Consider the following 8,746-nt stretch of genomic DNA (forward strand, 5'->3'; position numbering starts at 1 on the left):
AGTCCAGGAGAGTTGACCTCGTCCGAAGCAGCTGGGTCTTCTCTTTCCAGTCCCTTAGCGATTTTGACCTGCATTCCTCTTCTGTCTCCCACGGTGCTCCCTTTGACAGATTGTACTGTTTTTTTTTTTCCTTCTGTGTAAAGACAGATGCCAAAATGGAGTTAGGCAGTTCCACCTTCTCCCTGCTGCCTGTCACCTTCTTGCCATCTTCTCCCAATAACAGACCAACCACTTCCTTGACTTTTCTCTTGCTCCTTACATATCAAAAGAAAAAAATTGTTGTTGTTGTTTTTCTGCTGGTATTCTGCTCTAGTTATAAGCCTTTCTTTCCATTTTTATACTTGTCCTTTTTGTCCCTCAGCTTGTCAGAGAGCTCTTTGTGAAGCCATGCTGGTCTCATCAGGTGCATCTTGTCTTTCTTTCTTTCTTTCTTTCTTTCTTTCTTTCTTTCTTTCTTTCTTTCTCTATTGTTTATTTCTTTCTTCTTTCTTTCTCTATTTTCTTTATTTGGGCCTTTATTATCTCATTTTCTACCATTTCCCAAGCATCCTGAACTGATCTCCCCTCTCCGATTTCTGTCCATGGAATCCTTCCTATTCATCCTCCCAGTTTCAATGATCTTTCTCAATCAACTTTTTCTCTCTGTGAAGGCACAACCGAGGGATGTTCACTTTCCACTTTGATTTTTGATAATTGCTTAGGAGACTGAGACCAAATTATACCTGGTGTTTGGTGTAACTAATCTGAATATCAACCGGTGTTATATAATGATGATATTTTGGCTCTGATGCACTTGAGGGAAATTGGGGCAAAAACAGAATGCCCTCTTAAGACCCTGTCTAGGCCAGAATGGTTGCCAGTGGGAAAAGATTGGTTCATTGATACCCTGCAAATCATTGTTGTACATGTTCTCATTATTTGTTTATTTATTCATTTATGGATTGATATGGCTGTCCATTTCAAACTATGCGTCTCTGGGTTGTGTTCAAAGACCAAACTAATAAATGATTAATACACAATAGCAAAACACATTACAACCTGCTAAGCAACAGAATGACAAACAGATGCCTATAGCTATCCACACCACTGCATTTGTGACCAAGAGAAGATTCTAGGTGGTCTTCAAGAGTAATCCCATACAGAGCATGTTGGAGTAATCCAATAAGGAGGGAATGAAGTCATGAGTGACTGTGAGCTGGTTCCCATGATCCAAAATTGGCACAACTGGTGCACCAGACAGAGCTGTGCAATGGTTACCACAGCTGCCACTTGATCCTCAAGCAGGAGCTGTGAACCAGGGGGATCTCCAGACTGTACACAGGATGCAGGCAAGGCAGTGCAACCTGCCCAGATTCAAAGTTGATTCCCACAGTGGGTTCATCTGGATGTTATAGGGGAGAGAGTGGGGTGCTGAGGCAGCCTGCAAAGCATGGGCCTCTGACTAGATAGCTCCCCCACCAACGGGAAGTGGCCATGGAGGATGGAGGAGAACCACTGTGAAACACTCCTCCCCATCTCCAACCCTCTGAGCTGGTCCAGTAGGAAACCATGGTTGACGGTATGAAAGGCTAGCAAGAGATCAAGAAGGGCAAGGAAGAACACACTACACCCAGTCTGAGCCTGCCAGAGGTCATCAGCAAGCATGACAAAGGTTTCCCAATACTTTCACTTCAAGCTACGAAATAAGATTTCTCCCTGCTTGGCATAGCCCACCCCCCACCCTCAACTGTAGCTTAGCTAGAACCAAGGCTTTCTAGGCCTGCCCTCTAGGTGAGGGTGTGAACAGCCACACACAAACACGAATTTATTTGGTACTGATTTCTTTGGCTATATTCATAGGGTTAGCAAATGAAGCCCTCAGCAGAGATGCACCATTTCCCCTCTCTTGAAGGCAGACAAATAGGGCATCCAGCAAAACCAGCTCCTGTTGATTTGACAACAACTTCTTTCCTAGAGGCCATTAAAAGTCCAGCAAAACTCCTGAGAGAGATCAATTTGGCTTCGGAGGAGGTTCATTACCAAGTTCTGCAGAAGCGACTGCGTTGTTTCCATGTTTTAAAAAACAACATTTTTTTAATTTGGTAGTTGATGTATTCATCCATAATTATTCGTATTGAAAGAAAAATTAAAATTCACTTTGTTTTTTCATCATCAAGTGTTGTTTTGTATTCAGATAGGGCCTTGACACAATGATATAACACTTGGGGACCAAGATACAGCCCAATATGCCAACACCGGAGGCCAAGATGGAGAAGACCTGCACAGCCACCATGTACTTCCCTTTGCTGCACAAGTAGGTGAGCACAAAGGACACCCAGACACCCACCCAGAGTGCAGCTCAGAGTATTGGAGAGAAACTCCCAGCCAGATGGCAGAGATTATAATTTGGATACCAGTGTATGGCGGGGTTAGACTTAAGGTATTGTACAAGCTATGGATCAGGAGGCTGAGTGCTTCTTTGAGATTCCCAAGAGGAAGTTTTGTTATAAAAATTATACATTCCTAGTGCATTAAGCCTATTATATGTGAGCTATCTGTGCCTAATGATAGATGACATAAGTGACAGGTGACAGAACTTCATGAGGTTCCCAGTGTCCATTTCCCCTGTGTCCTTAACTGCCCCTCTTTCCTATCAATCAAGGCAGTTCTTTCTCCAGCCCTTTCTTTCAAGGAGTGGACAATCAGCTCCTTCAACCCAGGTATTAATGTTTTCCTAACTTACATTCTTTTTACTTTTTGTCTACACTCCAAGCCCCATAGATCCTGCTAGAGGTTTAATTAGCCTGGGAATTGCTCCCTTTTCCTGAGTGGCTTCTCCGTCTCTCAGCCCTTCTCCATTTGCAGGAGGGAAGCAGCTCCTGGCTGCTGGCCGGCTGTAGGTGCTCTGAGTCTTTGGAAGACTTATGAGTCTGTCAGGCTCTGGTCCTCTGTGATGGTCCGAGCCTGCAATCAGTACTCCACACATGAAACACAACCCCCACCTGGGCATCATTATGACATCCTCCTTGCTCAGCTGTGTCAGCTTCAGAGATTTGTTGCTCATTCCACCTAACTGCTGATGTTCATGCATGACCTCCTTCATGCATGACCAGCTTCTCCTTCAGCTCTCTGTCCTTCCTTCCTTCCTTCCTTCCTTCCTTCCTTCCTTCCTTCCTTCCTTCCTTCCTTCCTTCCTTCCTTCCTCTCCTCCACCCACACCCAAACCCACACCTTCTTCCTGCAGCATTTCCCTTTGATCCCTCTGTGATACAAGCGTGGTCACTGCTGTCTGAAAGTTCCAGGAATGCAAAGCCATAAGCCGTAGACTCACATCAGCATCCTTGGGTCTTTCCTTCCACAAAAGGGCATTGCTTGGATACAATGTGGTCAGTGAGCAAGTAATATCAGTTAGACTTTAGCATAATGATTATCCAACTTTAGGCACCAACCGCTGATGCAAAGAGGGGAGGTTAAAGAGTTTGGGTCAAGCTGAACCTGAAATAGACAGAATGGGCAAGCAAGAAGTGCTCCTTGTGGGTGGAGAGTGGAAGGCCAGTGTTGGAAATTCCAAGGAGGAAATCGTAGCTGGATTGGGTGGCCTAGGAAACAGAAACGAAGCAGGGAACAATGATTAGATTGTGAACACTTTCTTCAAACAAACAACATACCAACCCCGAGTCTCAAAAAAAGGAGACTTAATACAAGGAGAAAAGCCTGAAGTTGGTGAGGCAAGCAGAGTTTCTGCTTGATCATTGATGTTCTCCTTTAACACCAGCATCATCTCTGGATGGACAAGCCCAACCTCTGATGGAGCAGCTTTGAGATTTGGGTTCCTTCTGGACTCCTGGCTCCTGCTTGAACAACAAATGGAAGACTCAACAAGAGGGGCCTTGCCCAGCTTCAGCTGGTGTGTCAACTGGGGCCTCACCTGGTGCAGGAGGATCTGCCTACAGCTACTCAGAGGCACACTACCATCCAGATAGACTATGGCAATGCCTTTTTCATGGAGGTGCCCTTAGAGAACACTCAGAACTTACAACAAGCCCCAAACACAAAAGTCTGTTAAGGGCTCCGAAATACTAATTGATAATATTTGGTCATTGATGGCATTGTGGCCAAAACTGTCCTTGCTATACCCTTGCTACACCATTCCACAATTCTGGCCCTCTGAGTGATCTCCGGTCAGGTGTTCAGAGAGTGTTATTGAAGGGGAATTTGGGGGTCAGGCTAAAAGCCCCTCACCCAAGACAGCTCACCAGGGAAAAACAAAACACGGGCTCAGCTACAGGGTATCCACTGAGACAAATCACCCCTCCCCAAAGGTACTTTCCTAGGGAAAGAAATCTCTCAGCTCAGACATAAAACATTCAGAAGGCCAAGGAATACTGAGAGGCTGGGGAAGATCCCAGAAGGTTGTTAAACCACATACTATTAACTTTCTACCAAAAACTCAATCCATGAAATAATCCTTGTTTATTCTTTCAACCCTCCTATTGTACATCTGCCCATTGCCTACGATATGCAGCCCAACCGCTTCAATGACCGCACTATATACATGATGTGAACTATCCAGTCAAATACTTCCTGTTGTCCAGATCTCATCAGATTCCTGTAGACAATCACATGTATCCTCTAATTTGCACCAGTTCATTAAATTGACCATAACCCCTCCCTTCTTTAGGCCGGTCTTCTCTACAGTGAAGTCATTTCACCAAGTTGTGCTCCAACATAATTGTGCCCCAGTCTCTAGTTCCAATGTACCCTTGGGAAAATTACCTTATACTCACCCAAAGCATTCATTTACACACAGGACTTGGAGTTTTCTTTTTGTATTAGGATCATTAAAGATCAAAAGCTATTTCTTGAAGATAACTGACCAGTTTAGAAAATACTTCACTCCAAACCCAGTATTCAATGTAATCTTGACATCAGATGCTCTTTTGTATTGAGATCTGGCCTTAGCAGAATAATGTAGCACTTGGGGATGAAGAGGCAGCCCAGCAGGCTAGCACTGGAGGCCAAGATGGAGAAGACCTGCACGGCCACCATGTACTTCCCCTTGGTGCTCAGGTAGGTGGGCACAAAGGAGACCCAGACGCTGCAGAAGACCAGCATGCTGAAGGTGATCAGCTTGGCTTCATTGAAGGCCCCGGGGAGGTTCTTGGCCAGGAAAGCCACAGTGAAGCAGATGACAGACAGGAAGCCCATGTAGCCAAGGTCTACATAAAACATTGTCACAGAACCATCATTACATTGCAGGATGATCTCCCCAGGTTGGGAGTGCAGGTCAGAGTCAGGGAATGGGGGAGAAGTGCCCAACCAGATGCTGCAGAGCACAACTTGGACACCTAAGCAGCAAAGGATGATGGAGTTGGCCAGGCTCTTTCCTAGCCATCGCTGCACCTTATTCCCTGGTTTTGTGGCCAAGAAGGCTAACACCACGGTGACTGTTTTGGCCAAGACAGAAGAGACAGCAAGTGAGAAAATGATGCTGAAGGCTGTTTGTTGGAGAAGGCAGGTGGCTCTCCTTGGCCGGCCAATGAACAGGAAGGAGGTCAAGAAGGAAAGCAGGAGGGAGATGAGGAGAATGTAGGAGAGGTCCCGATTGTTGGCTTTGACAATTGGAGTTTCCTGGAGTTGAATGAGTATTCCCAAGACAAACCCTGACATTAAAGAGAGGAACAAGGCAAGGGAAGCCAAGATGATCCCCAGATTTTCTTGATAAGAAAGGAAGGTTTTAATCTTGGGGATACAGTGATCTCGATGGAAGTTTGGGTGTTGATCTTCTGGACATTTGGTGCATTTTTCTGCATCTGAAAAGAGCAAGAATAAGATCTCCCATCAGTCATGGACTCAATCCTAGTTTGGGTGAAATTGGGCCTTGTGTGAATGATTGTAAAAGGATATAATAAGAAGGAGCTCCCAGAGAGATGGGGGTCCCCTCCCCCTTCAAGTGGAGGCTTGGCTGCCAACTGCTGAGGGTGATTTAATTTGGGTTCCTGAAATGAGCAAAGTGCTGTCTCATGGGCTTAATGGCCCCTTCCAGGTCTGTTTCTTGTGAAAGGGCATCTCTATCTCTAAGGACTCAGCCACCTGCCTCTCATGCATGAAAGAGGTAGTTTCAGCCAGTTTTTTTTTTTTTTTTTTTTAAAGCATTACTTGATTTGGTTCAGGAGATGGTCAGTGTTTCTGCCTGGTCAGTGGTACCCCGACTAGTAATTCCCTCTGCTTCTTTGCCCCTCCCACCCATGCTTTGATAGGAAGGACCAATCCCTTCCCTTTTCTAGGGCATATCTTTGGAGGACTGAGCCAAACAAACTAGTATTTTATGCTTTTCTTTTCACTCAAGCTAGAAAGGGAAGAAATGGAAGAAATGGAGGGAGGGAGGAATGACACAGTTTAAGCATTAGCCTTGTCACTTGAGCCACAAAGGGCAAGTGGTTGAAAAACTCCAGCCCAGGTTGTCAGGTGAGCAAAGGCACTCCCTACAATGGGAAGAAGTCCAGGCAAAGGAATTCAGGCTGGGCTGGAAGTGCTGGAAAGTTGGCCCCACAAATGCTTTGCTGAGAATTCCTCTTTGTGGAGCCATCTTCCCACCAGGCCAAAAAGGAAGTGTGGCCGAGCCCTAAGACTCCTCTTTTCTTACTCCTGTTAGACAGAGAATCCATGAGCTGGGTCAGGTTCATCATGCATGTTCAGTGTAGAGGCCCAATCGTGGGAGTGGTACAAATTGGATTTTGTGCACATTGCAAGGGAGAGTAGAAAATGGAAGTTGCCTGTCTCTTGGTTTCTCTGGGAATCTGAGGCCATGCATTTTGCTTGCCCACAGAAACAGTCCCATCAAGCCATGGACCTGATCAATCTTTTTCGAAGACCCAGCCTGGAACCCTGGAAATTCTCTCTTTTACAAGAAAGGGGGAGAATAGCAAATCATAAACAGAAGGTATGTTTGAAATTGAAGGGAAAGACACGTCATCTTCTTTGTAATGATAAGCTCTCTTTGGTCCAGTACCTTTTAAGGTCCTTGTAAGTGCATTTCTTATTCCTCACTGTGGAATATATAGTGCCTATTATCTAGGGGTGAATGTTTTAAATGCCAAGCCTTTCTTGGAGCATATCGTCTCCCTGACGTGTGCCCCTTCCCTCTGGTGCCACCCACCTTCCCGGGTGGAGATGGTTCCTTCTGCGCAAGTCAGACAGTCATAGCAGCAGATGGGCCTCCCCTCCTGAGCCACCTTCCTGAATCCGGGAGGACAGCTTTCCACACACCTGGAAGGAGGCAGGGGCTGGGCAGGGAGAGGAGGAACAGCCAGAACATGCATTTCTTCCCAGAAAGAAGGCAAAGGAGGACGCCTGAAGTGGCATGCTTAGCTTTGCTACGTCTGAAGCCTATAAAATCCTGCAGCTCATTAAGCTGTTCTGGCTCCATGTTGCTTCCCTGTTGGTCTTCTAACTTTCCAGATACTACGATTTTTAGATTTTGTAGTGCTTCATCGAGAAGCCGGCCTACTTAAAACAGAAACCTCTGCTTGGATCTACGTCTTCTCTAATTGGCTTAAGCTCTCTTTCTTTCCAGTCGGATTGGCCCCTTTAATTAAGACTGGGAGCTTTCAGTCTTCCTGGTGCCAGGCAATACATGCCAGATTGCAATCTTATGGCTTCACATGGGCAACCCTTACCACGATTGGTTACAAAGACTCACTAGCTGTCCTCAGACAATGGGCCATCCATTTAGAGCTGCAATCAGATTGATCAGTTCTACCTAGAAACGTCTTTTTCAGCCATTTTGAATATTTCCTCCAACCAGCCAGATACCTAAGCTACATAACAATCCCAGAATTTAGAAGGGCTTTATCCTGGGCCAAATTCAAAGCCCTCCCAACAGCTGTTGGAGATACCAAAATATCCCTTTTGAACAGGGATTGTGTCCATGTGGTGGAGGAACCATTGAAACGATGGAACATGTTATTTCGTACTGCTTCTTCTAGGCAGGTGCTCAGCAGGAATTCTACCCCCATTCTTCCCTAGACACCCTGGTGGTTCTGACTCATTTTATCTTAAGTTTTTACTGTCCAATCAATATGATTTTATTTCATTGACCACAGCCAGGTCCTGTTCTATAGTTTGCACAATACATCGTAGCATCTCCTCTAATTTTTCTTCGATATTTTAGAATTTTATGTGTTTCTCTTTTAATCCTTATTCATTCTTGTTTTATTTGCTAGTCGATGACTGAATAAAGATTGATGGATTGATTTTTAGATTTAGATTCTAGCTTAACAGATTAAATATCTCAAGAGAAGGTTGTATGGTTTATTTGCTTTGGTCAAAGGAAATCACCCTGTACTCATGGCTGAAGTCTTCCTCCATTTTCACAAGACTAATAAACAATTTTCTTGAACTGTTAAGTATATTTTTCCTGATAATCGTCTGGGCATCTAACTAAGGAAAGTGTTGCCTTTCTGGGAGAACTTAGATGGAATTCCAAGGCATTCCCTTCCCCAAGAGTGCAATCCCCTTGGTAAGAATTCCAAAAAAAGTCAATTAAAGATTTAACCCACCTTGTTCAGCCCTTCTATCTCTACAGTAACATTTTGGTGGATCATTAGCTTGACATCCAGGGATCTCTCTCTTTCTAGACTCCCAAACCTCACTCTCCGAACGATTCTATTGTTCATAATATCCCACTTGAAAACGTCCAAGTCGGCCATCAGGTCTCCATTCTCACTGAGATATACTCCATTTATGGAATTATTGTAAAGCTGAG

At 44.9% G+C, this 8,746-nt stretch overlaps 1 protein-coding gene across 1 annotated transcript; it reads right to left on the minus strand.

Annotated features, from left to right (window-relative positions):
• Positions 1–4,890: 4,890 nt before the first annotated feature.
• LOC134492364 (vomeronasal type-2 receptor 26-like) lies at positions 4,891–6,665 on the minus strand. The gene is made up of 2 exons (XM_063296535.1): positions 6,626–6,665; positions 4,891–5,792 (listed from the first exon to the last, which is right to left on the minus strand). Exons 1-2 carry the CDS (start codon positions 6,663–6,665, stop codon positions 4,891–4,893), a joined length of 942 nt encoding a protein of 313 aa, XP_063152605.1.
• Between the last annotated feature and the right edge of the window lie 2,081 nt (positions 6,666–8,746).

Source organism: Candoia aspera, chromosome 2 (assembly GCF_035149785.1).
Source record: "Candoia aspera isolate rCanAsp1 chromosome 2, rCanAsp1.hap2, whole genome shotgun sequence".
Lineage (NCBI taxonomy): Eukaryota > Metazoa > Chordata > Lepidosauria > Squamata > Boidae > Candoia > Candoia aspera.